General features: G+C 38.9%; 1 protein-coding gene across 7 annotated transcripts in view; it reads right to left on the minus strand.

Moving 5' to 3' along the window:
• The window catches only part of LOC129435407 (uncharacterized), a 58,108-nt gene that overhangs the window by 24,469 nt on the left and 13,458 nt on the right, over positions 1-20,181 (minus strand). For 2 of the 7 annotated variants that reach the window (XM_073871666.1, XM_073871664.1), the window contains 8 exons: positions 19,379-19,451; positions 15,309-15,458; positions 14,664-14,728; positions 14,081-14,295; positions 9,564-9,635; positions 7,480-7,547; positions 7,242-7,344; positions 7,045-7,094 (listed from right to left, as the gene is read on the minus strand). In XM_073871666.1, the coding sequence (XP_073727767.1) occupies positions 7,045-7,094; positions 7,242-7,344; positions 7,480-7,527 (201 nt within the window). In that variant the 5' untranslated portion in view covers positions 7,528-7,547; positions 9,564-9,635; positions 14,081-14,295; ... (1 more) ...; positions 15,309-15,458; positions 19,379-19,451. The remainder of the gene's footprint in view (positions 1-7,044; positions 7,095-7,241; positions 7,345-7,479; positions 7,548-9,563; positions 9,636-14,080; positions 14,296-14,663; positions 14,729-15,308; positions 15,459-19,378; positions 19,452-20,181) is intronic. The other 5 variants (XM_073871667.1, XM_073871665.1, XM_073871662.1 and 2 more) reach the window with 3 other exon arrangements.

Consider the following 20,181-nt stretch of genomic DNA (forward strand, 5'->3'; position numbering starts at 1 on the left):
TCCCACACAGAACATAGTACTGTCATGGACTTGCAAAATGAACTCAGACCTTAATTTAATACAAAAGGTCTGACAAGCCCATGACATCAACAGATACCAGAGAGCCATACGAGGATCTTGAACAGGTAAGGGACGACGTCATGACACAGCTAATCGCTAAAATGATAGCAAAGACTTAAAGCTGCTTAATGTTGTGAAGCTTGTGCTTTGACTGGACATGTTTAAAAGCGCGCTGTTTATGATGCACAGCAACAACGGGAGTTAAACTTTCTGTACACGACTTAGTTAAAAACTTAGATGAAGTCTTGCATTTTATGCAGACAGCTGCACGTTGTAAATCTCATTAATACGTTTTAGTAATATGCTGAAACTTTGAATTGGTTTTCGATTGAGTCTTAACTGCCAAATATGGCCGGCTTGCAATTTTGGCCTTTTCCCATGACCTTAAAATAGTATGTCATACAGAACCGTTTGCCACTGTACGTTAGCATTAACGACGGCAGTGGGGCCTCTGGCCTTAGTCAAACGAGTTCTGTTTCCATTTCTAAAATCATCAAGTATATGTAATACACTTAACCAGCAATAGTTAGCCTGTCCGGAACCGAGCTGACTAAAACCACATTACTGTGTGACACTTGTTTTCTATGTGAACGGCCCCTACGCTAATAAGATTTTGTTTCTCTCTCCCTGTCTCGTCCTTGATCCCGAGGACGAGACAAACAGATCCAGTTCCGGTACATGTGAAAGTCGGCACACAACTGATCTACTAGCTGTTCTTCAACGTGATGTCCAGCTGATGCCTGACCAAAGACCACCGGCAGAACCCGCTTAATCTCCGCTTAATCTCCTACCGTTTCAATGTGTATATATATATACCTCCCAAGGGTTTTTTCCTCCTATGACTTTTTTTACTTCCCCGGCTAAAATTCCGGGGTTTTTTTCTCCTAGGGGGTTTTTCAACCCGGGGAGGCAGCCTTTTTGGGCTTAACTTCTATACGTTACATTAGTAATACGTTTGCTTATAATGTTGATTTATAGCCGTAGCAAATTTAACTGCTTGTGCTATCGTTTATTATGTTGTGCTATCTGTCGATTTTCTGTGCTTTTCACTGCATCTATTATGTAAAGCTGCTTTGATACAATTACCAAATTGTGAAAAGCGCTATATAAATAAAATTGAATTGAATTGAATTTATGTTGTATAAAGGCTTAATATTATGTAGAGTGCGTCATGTAGAAAGCGCTTCGGTTTCTATTAACCCTTTAGTTTCACTTCATCACGCAGCTATTCCTGTAAGAGGTTTCTGTTAAAAACATTTAATTCATTAATAATCTAGTATGTGTTCATTGTTCTCTCAAAGTTTATTCAAAATTAAGTTTTATTTGAATGTTTTTAATAAAAATATTTTCATTTTCACCATGACGTGTACGCCCCGCCCCTTTGATTGCCCCGCCCCCAGTTAATCGAGTACTCGTTCTTCAGACCTACACTCTCAGAAATAAAGGTACAAAAGTTGTCACTGGGACAGTACCCTTTCAAAAAGGTACACCTTTGTACACAAAGAGTGCATATTAGTACTTTGAACTGCCAAAATGTACCTTTAAAGGTACATATTTGTACCTAAATGGTACATATTAGGACCTTTTTTAAAGGGTACTGCCCCAGTGACAGCTTCGTACCTTTATTTTTGACAGTGTATGGATTAATCGAAATGAAAAAATGACATAAATGCACATCCCTAGTTACCGCTTCATCTACTTCCCGAATTTCAAATGAATGATCGTTATTTTCCATATTCTCAAGCCTATCTTCGTTAAAAATCGAATACTGTATATCTGCTTCAGCTTTTGCAAATTTCGATGCAAGGTTGTTAACTGATTGGATAAAAAAAGTCATTCAATTGATTTGCAATTTTTTTTGTGGATCATGATTAGATTCATCTCCGGAATTAATAGAAAAGTTATCCGGAGCTTTGGATTTGGGTTTTATAAGGCTATTAATTTGTTTCCATATTATGCAACCATTCCCCTTAGCTTCTGTTAATATAGTTATATAGTAGTTTGATTTTAAAATACGGAGCTCTTTAACAACTAGGTTTCTCAGACTTTTAAATAGCAGTAGATCTGTTTCATGTCTGGTTTTAAGAAACGTCTTCAGAGCGTAATCTCTCTTTTTCATAAATTGACGTATGGTATCATTTATCCAAGGGAGTTGTCTTTTTCTCTGTGATTTTTTTTACGGCATTTACTGAATTTATCTACAATACGACCAATATAACCCATAAGTGTATCACAACAAGTATTTGCTTGGTCGCATATTAAAACTTCATTCCAATTTAATGCAATTAATTCCTTCTCAAACTCGACCTGGTCCTTACGAGGAATCTCAAATTTAGCTGATATCGGAATACATTGCTAAGCGAGACTTTGAGAGTTTTTTAACAATAAATATCATATTATGGTCTGACAGGCCGCAAGCTAAATTGTACATTTTTGTAATTCGATCCGGTTTGTTTGTAAATACTAAATCTATCAATGTTTGAGTAGTACGGGTAATGTGAGTAGGCCTAGTGATTATCTGTTGATAATCATATCTTGAAGTTATATTTTTTAAGTTTTTTCTACAATGCTTATCTAACCAATTAATGTTAAAATCTCAGAAAACCAACACTTCGCAATTACGCTTAAAACTCTTAAAGAATTCTTCTAAGTTATCATAAAATGTAACTGCACAGCCTGAAGGGGGATTATACAATACAACAATATTAAATTCCATACGTGGGGAAAGAGACACCTTTATACACAAACATTATATTAAAACATTTTCAGGTAATGGGATCTCTAAGGCTTTAAATGAATCCTTAATATTTATTAATACACCACCAACTTTACCTTTAACTTTATCCTTTCTAAAACATTTATATCCTGGTACATCAACCATATGATCTGAAACATTATCGTGTAACCATGTTTCACTTAAACATAAAAAAATCAAGATTAGATCCAGTTAATAAAATTCTAAGTTCATCACATTTTGGGATAAGATTTCTAATATTTAAATGTCCCCCAAAAATACCTCTAGGTTTCATCATGGGACCCCAAACAATTTTTGCATGATTAACAGTTTGGAAAAGTAGATTCTGGCGTTGTTTAGAGAATACCTGTGCTTGATGGGAATTACCAGCCGGTCTTGGGCTGATGTTGTTGTAGAGACAGGTTGTATTTGTTACTTTGGAATCGGTTGCTTTTGCTTCATTTACCATTCCGTTCAGAGTACATTTGCGCTTGCGAGCTAATTTGTCAATGTTATGTAAGTTATGTTTATTAGCATTAGTGTTACTTTGGGAATCCTGTTGACATCTGTTGCAGGGAAACCACATCTCCACCTGCCTATGATCTGGCTAAGCTCTCAAATATAGCCAGGCACTCATGCATCTCCATTCACATGCCATGCAACCAAGCTCATAAATACAGCTCTGGCCTATCTCTCTTAAAGGAGCATACCCTCATCCTCTGCAGAGCTTCATTAAAGGACTACTTCCAATATTCACCATTACCTTCTTCAACGACTGCTCTGCTATCCAAGTTGTGTGTGCTACCTCATAAACCCTGAATGCTGGCTCTCTCCTATCTAATGTATGTTCTCTTGTGTGCCTAATAAACAGCTCAAGTTGGTTCAACGCTCTCTATTGTGTTCTGACAGACACCCTGGTACACTGCTATATTCATTCGTAACTAGCCCCCTACACTTCAGAGTAGTCTTCGCTACCATTATAGTTATGTAGTGACATTTGCTTACAGATAGTTTGTATCTAACTTGGTACATTTTATTATGACATGACAAAACAAATGTGTTTTACCTCGTCTCCTCCTACAGAACTGATCATTTGATTACACATTATGCATTATGGTATCTTTTAAATGAACAAGAAATTCCTGTGGTGTCTACATCTTAATGTCGAGAAGGTTTAATATGTCAAAGCTGTTAGATAGTCTTACAGTGTTGTTTTTATTTTCCCTTTATGCTCTGAACAAGCTTATGCTCTTACTGTCATTAACAGTAAAATTCATAGAAGTAAGATGGATTTTTACACAAGTATGCAATCAAACAACTGGTATGTTATTTGTTTTTTATTGTGTGTGTTTTTTAGGAGTGGGGGTGCATTCAGCTGATGTAGATGTTTGCCTAAAAGGGATATGACAGACGCTACATATCATTTCATGTGATTTTTATGTGTTATATATTTTACCAGGTGTTACAGATGATCAACAAAATGCCCTCTGGAAGGTCCTAAGCGGGGAATTCTCTGAAGTAAAGGATGAATTTGTGTTCATATTTCAAGTTCAAGAGGATATTGAATTTTACAAGGCCTGAAGGTCAATGCCATATTTCTCAATCAGCAATTGCAGTAGACAGGAGTGAATGAATGAAATGTGTAATGAACTCATTTATTTATGAATCAATAATTTGAAGGAATAAATAAATAAGCTAATCCTTTGTGTAAGCTTAGATGCAGACATTTGTTAGGGTGTGCTGAAATAAGTAGTACAGATTTATATAGATACAATTCTGGCATCTTTACACTGGCTACCAGTTAAATATCGCATACAATTTAAAATATCACTAATCACCTACAAAGCTTTAAATGGCCTAGCACCCTCATATCTTAGAGAATTACTATCAGAATACACTCCATCACGCACAATACGGTCGCAAAATTCTGGTCTCTTGATTATCCCTAGACTATCAAAAGTGTCTAAAAGTGGAAGATCCTTTTCCTACTTAGCCCCTAAGCTCTGAAAATGATTTACCAACCGATGTCCGAGAATCAGACACAGTCGATAATTTGTCTAGTAAAAGTACTTAACTCGAAATAGTTATCTGTACGGAACAAAGCACTCGCGGTCATAACACAGACAAACCAAATAAATAAATAAAAACCTTATCTTAACGTATGGTCGGATTGCGATTTTGGAACTTTCGTGTTCTTGTGAATAGGATGCCATACAGACCCGTTTGCCACTGAACCTGCATTAACGACGACAGTGGGGCTCCCGGCCTTAGTCAAACGGGTTGGCACGTACGGTCGGGTTGAGATTTTGGCGTTTCATGTGTCTTGTGAATAGTATGCCATACAAACCCGTTTGCCACTGAACCTGCATTAACGACGACAGTGGGGCCTCCAGCCTTAGTCAAACGGGTTGGCACGTACGGTCGGGTTGAGATTTTGGCGTTTCATGTGTCTTGTGAATAGTATGCCATACAGACCCGTTTGCCACTGAACCTGCATTAACGACGACAGTGGGGCTCCCGGCCTTAGTCAAACGGGTTGGCACGTACGGTCGGGTTGAGATTTTGGCGTTTCATGTGTCTTGTGAATAGTATGCCATACAAACCCGTTTGCCACTGAACCTGCATTAACGACGACAGTGGGGCCTCCAGCCTTAGTCAAACGGGTTGGCACGTACGGTCGGGTTGAGATTTTGGCGTTTCATGTGTCTTGTGAATAGTATGCCATACAGACCCGTTTGCCACTGAACCTGCATTAACGACGACAGTGGGGCTCCCGGCCTTATTCAAACGGGTTGGCACGTACGGTCGGGTTGAGATTTTGGCGTTTCATGTGTCTTGTGAATAGTATGCCATACAAACCCGTTTGCCACTGAACCTGCATTAACGACGACAGTGGGGCTTCTGGCCTTAGTCAAACGGGTTGGCACGTATGGTTGGGTTGTGATTTTGGCGCTTTCTTTATATTGCGAATAGTATGCCATACAGACCCGTTTGCCACTGAACCTGCATTAACGACGACAGTGGGGCTTTTGGCCTTAGTCAAACGGGTTGGCACGTATGGTTGGGTTGTGATTTTGGCGCTTTCTTTCTATTGCGAATAGTATGCCATACAGACCCGTTTGCCACTGAACCTGCATTAACGACGACAGTGGGGTCTCCAGTCTTAGTCAAACGGGTTGGCAGGTATGGTTGGGTTGTGATTTTTTGCATTTTCGTGTGTCTTGTGAATAGTATGCCATACAGACCCGTTTGCCACTGAACCTGCATTAACGACGACAGTGGGGCCTCCAGCCTTAGTCTAACGGGTTGACACGTATGGTCGGGTTGCGATGTTGGCGTTTTCTCGTGACCTTGTAAATAGTATGCAACATAGACCCGTTTGCCACTGAACCTGCATTAACGACGACAGTGGGGTTACAGGCCTTAGTCAAACGGGTCTAGGTTTCATTTTCTCTTAAAGATCGGAAGGTGACCCTTAGTTACCATATATACCGTCGCAGTGGGCCCCCAATTTGCTAAATCCTCAACTGTGGATAATATAATTATGCCGCAATAAGTAGTCCGTCTGAAACTAAGCTGATTAAACCACATTACTGTGTGACACTTGCATTACATGTGAACGGCCCCTACGCTAATATTATTTTGTTTTTCTCTCCCTGTCTCGTCCTCGACCCTGAGGACAATGGGACAAACAGAACCATTTCCGGTAGATGTGAAAGTCGGCACACCTCTGATCTACTGGTCGTCCTTCAATGTGATGCCTAGCTGATGCCTGACCAAGGATCACCGGCAGGACTCGCTTAATCTCCGCTTAAGCTCCTTATCTGTTTATATGTGTGTATATACATGTATATCTCCCAAGGGTTTTTCCCTCCTAGGACTTTTATTTTTATTTCCTCGGCTAAACAACCCAGGGTTTTTGTTTTTTTTCTCCTAGGGGGTTTTTTACCCCGGGGAGGTAGCCTGCTTGGGCTTAACTTAGCTTCTTCTCCTAGACGTTACATTAGTAATACGCTCGCTCATAATGTCGAGTCATAGCCGCAGCAAATTTGACTGCTTAGGCTATTGTGTATTATGTTGTGCTATCTGTTGTTTTTCTGTGCTTTTACTGCTTCTATTAATGTAAAGCTGCTTTGAAACAATTAAGTATTGTGAAAAGCGCTATATAAATAAAATTGAATTGAAAAAAAAATTGAAGCACAGGTTTGATATAACTGAAATTTAAAATGTTTACAATGTGAGATATATACCAATTTCTCATTCTTCATGAAGCAGGTTTTGTGCCATGTTCTTGAACACACTGAAAAAATGAAAGTAGAAATATATAAACATGTGCTTCTTTTAGTTTTTGTCAGATCACTGCTACTTCATTAGATCAAAAGGGTCAATAACAATGATACATAAATGAACCCATGTACAACCATATATTTGAGTGACAAATACTTACATTTGCATGTTAAGCCAAGCCATTTTCGACTAGACACGGGTCCACTGCAATTTACACAAGAATCCAAACTGGATATTACTGCACAATGAACTTCATGATGGCACTATAAGGATAAAAAGAAGAAAGAAGTAATGTATTTTTAAATCAATATTGATAGACAAATCACAACTTCTATTCCCAAATGTCACTTTTGTCACAAACAAATGACATGCCTGTTACGTTATAAAGTGCAACTTACCATTTCATTTTCATTAAAAGCTGAAACTTCTTCCTTGGCCACTGACATTGTTTGTTCTTACAGGGCATCTGAAATGGAAAAAGCAATTGTAAGCTGTTGTCTTAAAACACTTTCAAAGCATCACATTTATCAAATTACAGTTTCAAACTAACTTAGTTTGATCCTTTAAGCTTCCCCAAATGTATATTACTTAAAATTCAGATATTATAGAGGAATATATTTCCAAGTGCAAACCCCTCACCAAAAGCTGAAGACAGGACAAATTAAAAACAACTAACTGTATTCTTCTCTTTAACAGACAGATATTTACTACAGCTAGTGTCAAATCTAAAACATTGTTGTGCAGAAATGTGCATAATTACTCTACATCTTATCTATAAACCTGACACACAACCAAACCAACAACATTTCATCAAATGTGTTAAAATGTGACTGTCCTCATAGAGAAAAACTGTCCTTATATTTCAGGTCGGTGTCGTGCCCATCCCCCCCAAACACACACAACATATGAAAATCAATGGACATCTTAATGGGATCGCCTGAAGTGCGAGCTTCGTCAGATAGCGTCTACTTCAAAATGCAAAATATACGTTAGCAGCCAATGTTACTTGTTAATGATTGGGGACACATATGATGTTATGTAATGTTAAACTATGTGGTAATGGACTGCATTTATATAGCGCTTTTAACAGACCTATGGCCATCCAAAGCGCTTTACATATTGCCTCACATAGAGACAGAGCGCCGTTATGCAAATTTGAAAACCACGCCCACCGGGGGGGAAATCAATCCAACCGTCTCCACCGAGTCTGCACTGCGAGAAGCCGCCTCCCCGTCATCTCCGGCCCACAACAAAAAACTGAACAATGCCCAAAAGCCGCTGTGTGACAACATGCACAGCCAACAAGCCAAAGAACCCAGAAACAAGCCCTTACAAGCTGTCGAGCCGCAAAACCCAGCCCCCAAGGAGAACAAAGTGGATCGCCGACCACGCCTCCCCCCAGTGGACGCAGTTCCACCAATAGAAGCACCACGAAAAGTTGCCTGCATCCATCCCCGTGTCTTTAAACGCTCGCCCCCTGGGGTCGACAGCTTATAAAAACTTATTTACAGATTAAACTTAAAAACAGAATAATACCTAAAAGCTGCTGTGTGACAAGGTGTACATCTAACACGCAAAAAAAATAAATAAATAATTTTTTATAAGCTGTCGACTCCAAAAAACGAGCGTCCAGACACAGAAATGGAAACAGGCAACTTTTCATAGTACTCCTATTAGTAAAACTGCGTCCAATAGGGGGAAACGTAATCGGCGATCCACTTTATTCTCCTTAAAGACTGGGTTTTGCGGCTCGACGGCTTATGGGGACTTGTTTCTGTGTTCTTTGGCTTGTTGGCTGTGCATGTTGTCCCAAAGCAGCTTTTAGGCCTTATTCAGTTTTTTGTTATAAGCCAGAAATGACAAGGAGGCGGCCTTTTGCAATACAAAGTCAATGGAGACTGTCGGATTGCTTTCCCCCCCGGTGGGCGTGGTTTTCAGGTTGTGACGCGCTGCGCTCTGTCTCTATTCACCCATTCACTCACACATTCATACACCGACGGCGGTGTCAGCCATGCAAGGCGCCATCCAGCTCGTCGGGAGCAGCTGGGGTTAGGTGTCTTGCTCAAGGACACCTCGACACTTGGTCCGGTGGAGCCGGGGATTGAACCACCAACCTTCCGGTTTGTAGACAACCTACATGAACCACTGAGCCACACCATGTGAGTGGCGCGACAGGGATTTGAACAACTTCCTGAGTCACAGCTGGGCGGCGCGGACAGGCGCCACCTGGCAGCACCGGTGTGCATATACTCATAGAAAACAATGTGTTCGATTTTTTTAGAACGGCGCAGCCGGTGTGCGATCCCCTATAGGGTGTGTGACCATCCTCATAGAGAAAAACTGTCCTTATATTTCAGGTCGGTGTCGTGCCCACCCCCCCCCAAACACACACAACATATGAAAATCAATAGACATCATAGGGTGTGTGACCATCCTCATAGAGGAACACTGTCCTTATATTTCAGAAAAAATGCTCACTTACTTTCTCTTTTCCTGATGTGGAAGGACCCTCAATGGACTCATCCACGGCCACCGATATCTCATCACACAATTCCTATAAATATGAGAAACACAAGAAAAACATTTAGTAACAATGTTTGCCAAGTGATCACCATAATAATTCCCTACAAGAACAACCAAAATCTAAATATCTGTTGTCACTCGTCAGTATTCGATAATTCACCAATTATATTACCTGCCAAACCCCCCCCACTGTCATTTTGCACTTGGATGAATAGAAAATTGATTTAGTTCTGTTGGACAATGGACACAATAGTAACAAAGTGATTCGTATCGGCTTCATACAGCACAAGCTACAGCACAGAACATTTGTGGCCTCATTTATAAAATGTTGCGATCATTTCCCGATCACGCTCGGCCGCCCCTCCCATCTGGAACTCTCTCCCTGAACATCTGCGAAAACCCCAGTCGGTGGACATTTTTAAAAAAGAGCTTAAAACTGTTTTGTTCAGGCAGGCGCTTTTAACTTGTCCTAGTTTAATATGGTCTCTGTAGCACTTTGAGGTGCTTTTATGAAAAGTGCTTTATAAATAAATAAATATAGTATTATAAATAAAATAAAAGTATTATTATTATTATTAATAATAATAATAATAATAATAATAATAATAATAATATTTCTCAAGAATGTGTATGTGTGATTTATAGAACATGTGAGAGAAAGTGGCGTCTGCGCCTAATGTCTATATTGTATGCCCGGTGCGTAACTCCAAGGGAAATGAGTATAATGGTAGAAAAGAGACCGCACTCAGAGACTGAATCAAATACAAAAACTGTATTAAAATACCGAATAGTGTTCACAGGCCATAACAAACACAAGGACAAACGTTTCGGGCTTAGCCCATCATCAGTGTCACAACTTCGAAACACGTCATAAGGCGCTAATGCCTCTTATAGCTTCCTCCACCAATCACTCCGTATGTGAAAAAGGATACACCCATGATCATTACTGGCAATCAACCATTGGCTATAGTCGTGAATATATTACGTAAGCATGTCCAATAGAACATCCTATCAATCCAAACCATGATATAATGTACTACGAGAGACAAAAATATAATAAACTTCAAGAAAACTAAATTTTAAACAACAAAAAAATTAAATATCAAAATACACAAATAATACCATAAAGAAAACTAAATAAGCCAAAAGCGAAAAATACAAGAGTGAAAAATAATGCTCAATAATCAACCATATATCATATAATACAATACTAGAGCAAGAAAAAGATTTATAGAACAAGACCACTTCCGGCGCAGACTAAGCACAGACGTAGTTGTGTACAAGAGGCAATAACAATATAAATAGGGTTCGTTTTCTCACACAAACCGCTCGTTTCGTGTCTTGGGCCATCGGTGTGTACTTACGATGGACAGTTGTCCATTTGGACTTCTCTGTGCATGCTCTTTGGGGTGGCGTTTAGTGAGTGACCATAGACCTGCATTGTATGACTGGCAGACAACAACGGTTTGACCTAAAAACATCAAAAGTGAAACTACCGCGGAAACCAAGAAACCTACATCTTGGATGCCCTTGAGGTAAGCTAAAACATATCAGAATTTAATTTCAAAGTGAACTATTGCTTTAAAGGGACACTCCGTGTTGCATTTCCCTCTTTCAATGATGTTAAAATCGTCATTTTACATCATTGAAAGAGGAAGATGCAACACTGAAATCTGTATTTCTCCCGTCTCAGGGGAAACTGAGGAAATGATGCACGACTATTCAAAAACATGACTGGGGTTCTAACCATACAAAGCTTAATGAAAATGGCTGGAGTGTCCCTTTAAACTTAAGATATTACAGAGGGAAATCTTCCCAAGTACAAAAGCTGAAGACAGGACAAATTGGAACATCTAACAGTAGGGGAGAGTGGCTCACAACCTAACACTTTTTGACTTTGGCTCTATCACACCAAAAACATTTAAGGTAAATTTATTATTTTTTTCACACAAGCAACTGAAATGTGCTTAAGGCAGAAATGTGCATAATTACTCTACCCCTTATCTACACTCTAAAAATGGTTGGGTTAAAAACAACCCAATTGGCAACCCAACGCTGGGTAAATATTATACAGAACACATGCTGGGTTAAAGTAACCCAGCCCGTTGGGTAACACATTTTAACCCAGCAGGTTGGGTTGTTGAAAAAACCCAACGTGTAGTCATTTTAACCATTTATGGGATTAATATTCTGGGTTTGGGTTATTCTTGCTGGGTTATTTTTATCATGTGCTGTATTGTAAATCAAGACCATTGTTAACAGCAAATAAATGTTTATTTGACTGCAAAATAACTACAACAAACTAGTGCTGCCACTAACGACTAATTTTCTAACGACTAATCTTTCGACTAATTTTTCGAATAGTCGACTATTCTAAACGACTAATTAAAAAAACTCAAGTGTTTGTTATTTCATTGTGTCCATTTTATTTTGAACCCACCGGTGTCATAAACAATATGAAAAACTTAAATGTTACCAAATAAAAAATTACAATGTAAACAATATAATAATAAAAACTTCCAGTGCAAAGTAGATGCTTAACAGAAATATGAAATGTTTCACTTCTACTCTTTGATCTTATATTGCATTTTAACACAACTGAATGCTATTTTACATATTATCTGTTCTGTTGTAGCCTATAAAATAGTGACTAAACATGACTCATCACCTCGTTTTTTATCCAACCAGCTGTTCCTTTAACTGCTGCTAAAATCCTGATTTAGATATGCAAAAATCACCATACATTTACATTGTAGCTTTACATTTACATTAACACAACTGAATGCTATTTTACATATTATCTGTTCTGTTGTAGCCTATAAAATAGTGACTAAACATGACCCATTACCTCGTTTTTTATCCAACCAGCTGTTCCTTTAACTGCTGCTAAAATCCTGATTTAGATATGCAAAAATCACCATACATTTACATTGTAGCTTTACTCTTAATTGTTGTTGTGTTTTGAGCCATTTCTTGATTTTAAATGCGAGTGATATAGCGCAGACAATTCGGTGCAAATTCAGAAATATAAGAGAATACACTGTTGTTGTTACATAGACTACAGAACACGGCATACAGCATCATAGGGAGGGAGAAAGCTCGCACACAGACTCACACTACTGCTAATCTTTCTTCAAGTCATGTTAACTCGATCAGTCGTCTTTGTCAGAGACATCTGTGAATGTTGACGTTTACGCAAAAAAGAAAGTACATTAAAAACACTGCCACCTTTTCACTGTCACGTAAGAGAGAGGCGCGCGCGGTCGAGGCGCTGCAAGCAACATGTGATAGAGAGAGAGAGAGAGAGAGAGAGACGCGCTGAACACTCGCAACAATGAATTGAGCCGTTTAAAATAGTAAAATAAAAATGTAAATGGGAATCATGAAAAATCGATTTGTTGCGTCCAGTGTTGATTCCGTGACGGAATCACGAGCAAACACTGATACTTGTACTTCTCAAAAGAGTTAATAAAACAGTACTGACTAGCTCGCCGTTTCATTAATAATCATATAACAGTTACTTACGTTGTCCTATTCTCTGTGGGTGTATCGTCAATAACTCCCGAGTGTTTTCGTTTGAGATGCTCATGCATTGTCGTTGTGCTCCCGTGATAAGCCAGCGACGTTTGGCACGGTGTAACAGACCACTCTTTGATCACAACTTGGCTTAAAATACTTTCATACTTCAGAAGCTTTCCGACTCATAATTCCATAGACTCACCTGCCACCGCCAATTTTTCAAAATTAAAGCAGTGAAGGCAGGGGGAGAGGGAAGAAAGATGATAGCGTAGCAGATTAACCAGCAGGGCGCACACAGCGCACAGACTGGTGTGGAGGTGAATTACATTGAGCCATTTGAGACATGAGACAGAATTACAGTGGGCCGTTTGAGACGGAGAAAATAAATATGCGACTCCTCGACTAAAAAAATTGCCGTCGACAAATTTTCATCGTCGATTACGTCGACTATTCGCGGCAGCACTACAACAAACTCTTACATTTTTACAGTTGGCAGTTGCAAAATAATTTAAAGGACTGCTTAATGACAGCAAGTATAAATATATTTATTAAATATCAGAAATCATGCACATTGAAGTAACAATGTGACAGGTTGAATCAATTTGTTTGAAGTTAAGACAGAATTTTTAATTTTACAGTATATAAATGAAATACTGAAATGTACATAAACAAAACTACAGCAGTGTAAGAAAAGAAACAATGTAATTGTTCAATTAAAAGTAAAATTATTCATAGATGTGTAAAGTTTTTAACAGAACAAATGTTTTAAGTTTAAAAATACTTAATTTATTAAAGTTACTCCTTGCGAACAAAGATGTACAAATGATTCGAACAGGAGACGATTCATCCATTTGGAAAATGAACATTGCCTGGGGTTTTATTTTCAAGCAGGTAAAATGCCTTTAAACCATAGACTGTAAAAAAAAATATGAAAGAAGTGTCTGTGATGTCACCCACTGGTTTGTGAAGAGCATTTTTGAAGCTTAAAGCAGGCGGTGCGTGCTGTCGCCATCTTGGCCGAATTGCATTTTAAGTCACTTCCGTATTGGCTCCATCAGAGAGACTGGTTGAGAAAAAAGATTGAGAGATCTACTACATGGCATGGCCAGGCCGAAAGGAAAGGGTTTCTAGGATTCTGTCCGGGGAAGAAATTCCACCACATTTGTTGCAATCTACAAAACAGAAAAAAAAATGTAGTAGTCTTAACAGAATGATCAGATTTAAGTATTCAGAACACCATGTGGGCCAAGTGAATTATCCATTTTTTAAAAATTATAATGCTTCCTTTTGCATCCCTGGCCGCATTACCACCACGTGTGAGTTTTTTTTTCCAAAAATGCAATGGCCTGTTGTCGGTTTGCATAAGACTTTGGTGTTACACTCCTTTAACTGTTGTGCCAACAACAAAGGCTGCAAACCACACAGACTGACAAAAAGGTTATCTGACTATAAATAATATAGTGCTGCAGTACTAAATGCAGCAGATAATTAAGACATTCCCAATACATTTTAAATAGGAATTATTAAATGATATACTTACTGGCTGAAGTTGTATGAAGTCCTTGCTAGCCTCATCAATGGATGGACGTTAAAACTCTGCACACTCTAGAAAGAAAGAACAGGAAAACATCATCACATCTGATCTCTGCTAAAAACATAACTTCTCTGATACAGTATTGAGTGAATTGAGTGCTGCTTGTCCCTGCCTCAGTGACAGTAGACACCGGCTCTGTGATTATCCGCCGCCGGTAAGGTTAACTAGTGCTCGCGGTCTGTCTTTCCATATCGAATGACGAGAAAGCAACTCGTTTGTCACTAAATTTAAGTTAACAGTGTCGCTATGGCTAAGCTGGGTAAACTATGCGCGTGTGTGACACAAAAAGCCGAAGTGGGGTTGCGGAGGTCGACTCGATTTCCGGTTTTGACTTGCTTTGTTAAAGGCTTACAGAATGAGTTAATAAATCAACCGTGTGATGGGGATTTTGTAGCATCGATTTTAATAATTTTATTAATATGCCATATTAAACATCTAAGAACGATTATTCAAGTCAATTTGTGTAAGTGGCGATCCGAGGTAACAGTAGTCATTCCTCTAAATTACACTCGTTGTCTTAGTCTGTATAAATTAACACGTTGCTGTCTCGCAATATATTCATGAAATGTTCACAAAAACATATAAACTTACCTTGAAACAACTGCTTCCAGTGACTCTTTCACGTGGACCGTTGCTGAGCAGTGAGCACATTCAACATCAAGGGCGCGAAGCACCTGAGCCTCTTTAAACAACCCAGCATAATAACCCACCAGTTTTAACCCAACAACCAGAAAACTGAAACTACCCAAAAAGTGTTTAAAATGTTAAAAAATAACCCAGCAAAACAACCCAACAGACTCAACCCAGCATTTTGGGTTAAAAAATAACCCATCCATTTTTAGAGTGTATAAACATGACACACAACCAAACCAACAACATTTCATCAAATGTGTAAAAATGTGACTGTCCTCATAGAGAAGAACTGTCCTTATATTTCAGGTCGGTGTCGTGCCCATCCCCCCCAAACACAAACAACATATGAAAATCAGTAGACATCATAGGGTGTGTGACCATCCTCATAGAGGAACACTGTCCTTATATTTCAGGTCAGTGTCGTGCCCAGGGACGTGCACAGGAATTTTTAGGGGCAGTTGCTCTGTCCTAAAAAAAGGGCACCCCCCTGAAAAAAACTTATGTTTGGTGATTTTAATAAAGACCCTGTTATTCTCAGTCCTTCATATAGGCCGTGTTTGCCTAATGCCTACCAAAAAAAAAATAGTAGCCTAGGCTGCTTGTCTGCAAGCTATGATTGCTAGCTGCTATCTGTCTGGTGACCCTTAGTTACCATATATACCGTCGCAGTGGGCCCCCAATTTGCAAAATCCTCAACTGTGGATAAAACAATGATGCCTCAATAGTTAGTCTGTCTGAAACTAAGCTGATTAAACCACATCACTGTGTGACACTTGCATTACATGTGAACGGCCCCTACGCTAATATGATTTTGTTTTTCTCTCCCTGTCTCGTCCATGGGTCCCATTGACCCTGAGGACAATGGGACAAACAGACCCAGTTCCGGTAGATGTGAAAGTCGGCACACCTCTGATCTACTGGTCGTCCTTCAACGTGATGCCCAGCTGATGCCTGACCAACGACCACCGGCAGGACCCGCTTAATATCCGCTTAATCTCCGCTTAATCTCCGCTTAAGCTCCTTATCCGTTTATATGCGTGTATATACATGTATATCTCCCAAGGGTTTTTCCCTCCTAGGACTTTTATTTTTATTTCCTCGGCTAAACAACCCGGGGTTTTTGTTTTTTTTCTCCTAGGGGGTTTTTTACCCCGGGGAGGTAGCCTGCTTGGGCTTAACTTAGCTTCTTCTTCTCGACGTTACATTAGTAATATGCTCGCTCATAATGTCGCGTCATAGCCGCAGCAAATTTGACTGCTTATGCTATTGTGTATTATGTTATGCTATCTGTCGTTTTTCTGTGCTTTTACTGCTTCTATTAATGTAAAGCTGCTTTGAAACAATTGAGTATTGTGAAAAGCGCTATATAAATAAAATTGAATTGAATTGAATTGAATTAATTATTTAGTAGGGCTGGGCGATTAATCGAAAAATAACCGAAACCGAAATTCAGAACCTCTAACCGACATTATTTTATCATTTAGGTTATTTCGGTTTTTAATCCTGTTAATACTTTCCCTTTAAAAACAAACTGCTGCGTGTGATGTTGCGTAACTCCGCCCCGTCCAGTCAGTGGCACAGCGAAACATGGAGGAGAACTCAAACACTGTTTAACTGAGCAGCAGGATCATCTAGTGCCCAAAAGAAGCACAGTACTTTTTTTTAAGAAGTACTCGCGAATGTGCAGGCACCTGTGACAAAAATACGGAATGCGCGATCGGGTTTTTACCGCACACGCGCTCAGTTTAATCTACCAATGGGTCTCTAAGCAGCCCGGGTAATGTCATCACATCTCACTCACTCAAAACCGCGAAAAGACGCACCCGCGTGAGTTTAATTAGACACTTCAGAGATGACGGAGAGAGAGAACAGGAGAACTTCTAGTCTACATTAACACCAAAAGCATTACAGATGAGAATAAATGTCTTAGACATCAGTGCCCAGTTAAGAAAAAATGGATTGAATACAAGAAATACAGTCCAAGTATGTATTTTGCCCTACTCATCTCATTACAATATGCTATCTGGATACAACTTATTATGTATGTATCTGATGTCTATAATTAGTCATGGGGGTTGTATGATTCTTTGGTTCATAACTTCCCATTCTGAAAGTTTCATCAATTGTATAATGACATGCAACATCTGCAAAGAGTTAAGTCTATTTAATATTTTTCAGTAATGCAGTTATTTTGGGAAAAATGTGAATAATTGCATTGCAGGCTGATTTAAGGTGTGCCCTAAACTTTCCAACCTTGTCAGTGAACTATGAGGCAAAAAAAATAATCGTTTATTAATCGTAACCGATGTCAAATGTTAGATTAACCGAGGTTTTGATTTTAGGTCAAATCGCCCAGCCCTATTATTTAGGCTAACATGTCAAGGTGTGAGGTGGAAAGAGTAGCCAATAACTTTACTTAAGTAAAAGTACAAGTGAGTAAAGAAATAATTACTCAAGTAGAAGTAAAAAGTATGCAATGAAAATAATACTCAAGTAGCGAGTTACTAGTTACTCATGAAAAAATAAATCTTGCACACGCACACACACCCACAATACAGTGCCCTCCATAAGTATCAGAACAGTAAAGACAACCTTTTTCTTTTTGCTGTGGAGACCTGATATTGGTAAGATAAATATCAGTGTGTCAGAAGTTTAGAATGTCACATTTTATTAATCTTTGAGTTTCAACACATACATGCTTTAAAAACAAAGAACAACAGCATTAAATGCTGACTTATGTGTTGTACCCAAATGCACACAAGTGAATCAAACTGATCCTACACATTTTATGCTTTTCATGTGTAAACAATCAGGACACAGCTCAGTGCCCATAACAAATAATGTGACAGATTCTGTACTTTTGTATCATGTTCATCTTTTAATGTTTAGACATTTCTTGACTCCACAGCAAACAGAAGAATACTTATGAAGGGCACTTATACATTATGTGTAAAACTGCAACATACACAAACAGTACAGAAAAAAGAATACAAACACAGAATAGACAAGCATTACAAATTAACTCTAGTCTCAATGTTGATGTAGCTTATAGCTGAAATATCAGACTGTAAACTGATAAGAGTTTTGCATTCACTATATATAAAGTTAGAATCTCCTAAGATGGTCTGAGGACATTGACAGTTTACACTTACATGATACAAACTGATTTTAGACAAAACTCATGTTTTCTTATGTTGTCATGTCACGTGTGTTTTGTGAGAATCACTTACATCATACAGTACAGTATACAGCGAATCAGACGTCAATCATCGATGGATATTCTGGAGGCTGCGCGTGTTTAACTGTGTTTGACGACGAACAGGTCACGCGTATATAATGGCGGGTACATGTGTGAAGTTCTGCTTTTAGTTAAAAGACTGGTAAATTCATATCCACGTCACCCAAAACTGTTTATATTCTGCGTGTTTCTACATAGGCTACGAGTAAAACAGCATCAGACGATTCCGTGTTTGCAGCGATCTGAACAATTCATTCAAACTGATTCGCGAACCATTTCAAAGTTTGGCCCATTTGCTTTGTAAGGAATCGACTCAAACAAGTCATTAATTCGCGAATGCCTCAGAAACACGAGACAGCAATTTAAAAATAAAATATACATTTCGTAATTAATTAAAATACAGTAACGAAGGAACGCTGCACAATGTAAACGAAGTAAAAGTAAAAAATGTTCCACGTCGGAAGGGCAACTTGAGTCGAGAAGGGCATATGGGCAGTTGCCCGGGCAACCTGAGCAACCCCCCTGTGCACGTCCCTGGTCGTGCCCATCCCCCCCAAACACACAACATATGAAAATCAGTAGACATCATAGAGGGTATTGTCTAGATTAGGTGTGACAAGTTACCCCTCATCTTTACATAGAGATGATGTGCCTAGATAGCTCTTCATCTTACCACCATTTTCTTAATTTACACAAAAGTTTGGATCTTGGTAAAACAGCCTGTCATGATTCCCCAAACTCCAACAACTAATATCAAGTCAGTGTCAAGAAAGAAAATATGCTCACTTACTTTCTCTTTTCCTGATGAGGAAGGACCCTCAAATGGATTCATCCACGGCCACCGATATCTCATCACACAATTCCTATAAATATGAGAAAGACAAGAGCAACATTCAGTAACAATGTTTGCCAAGTGATCACCATAATACCTCATATAGGCAATTTCTTTCTTTTTTTCTTTTAAAGGAGCATTTCACCCGTGGAAACATTAATCTTTATTAAAAGTGGATCATATTTGTGACCAGTCACGGAAAGTAGGGACACAAGTCGGATCTGGGACATTTTGAGTTATTCACAGATCCTGAAAGTGCAGATTCTAAGCTTTCCAACGATATGTAACACATGGAAATCTGATAAGAATTGGAGAAGTTGTGGCCATTTGAAGGTAGGCACTCCAAAATTCTTAATGCTGAGAAAACGGCTTTTAAAGTTTGTGCTTTTTCACCCCTCTCAGCTGCTGGGAGGGACAATAGGGCTCATTTACATCTCATTGAGATAAGCCATACCCTCTGTAAAGCTCCCCCATCTAAATTTTGACCAATACCTTTTACTGTTAATTCACTGTAAAAGTTTGTGGTTAGACCTGGTTTAAGTCTGATTAAAAAAACGTAAAAATATTTTAAGTTTTGACTTATAATGCACATTTAACGGCTACACATGAGCTACACATGATACGTGAGCTAAGTCATTAACATCGGTCAATTCAGGCATTATTCAAATTAATAGCAGATGCTCACACTGCCATCTAAAAGCTCATTATAGTAATGGGGGCAATCGAAACCACAGTCCTGAGTTAACAACAACTTTGGGTTT

Source organism: Misgurnus anguillicaudatus, chromosome 9 (assembly GCF_027580225.2).
Source record: "Misgurnus anguillicaudatus chromosome 9, ASM2758022v2, whole genome shotgun sequence".
Classification (NCBI taxonomy): Eukaryota; Metazoa; Chordata; class Actinopteri; order Cypriniformes; family Cobitidae; genus Misgurnus; species Misgurnus anguillicaudatus.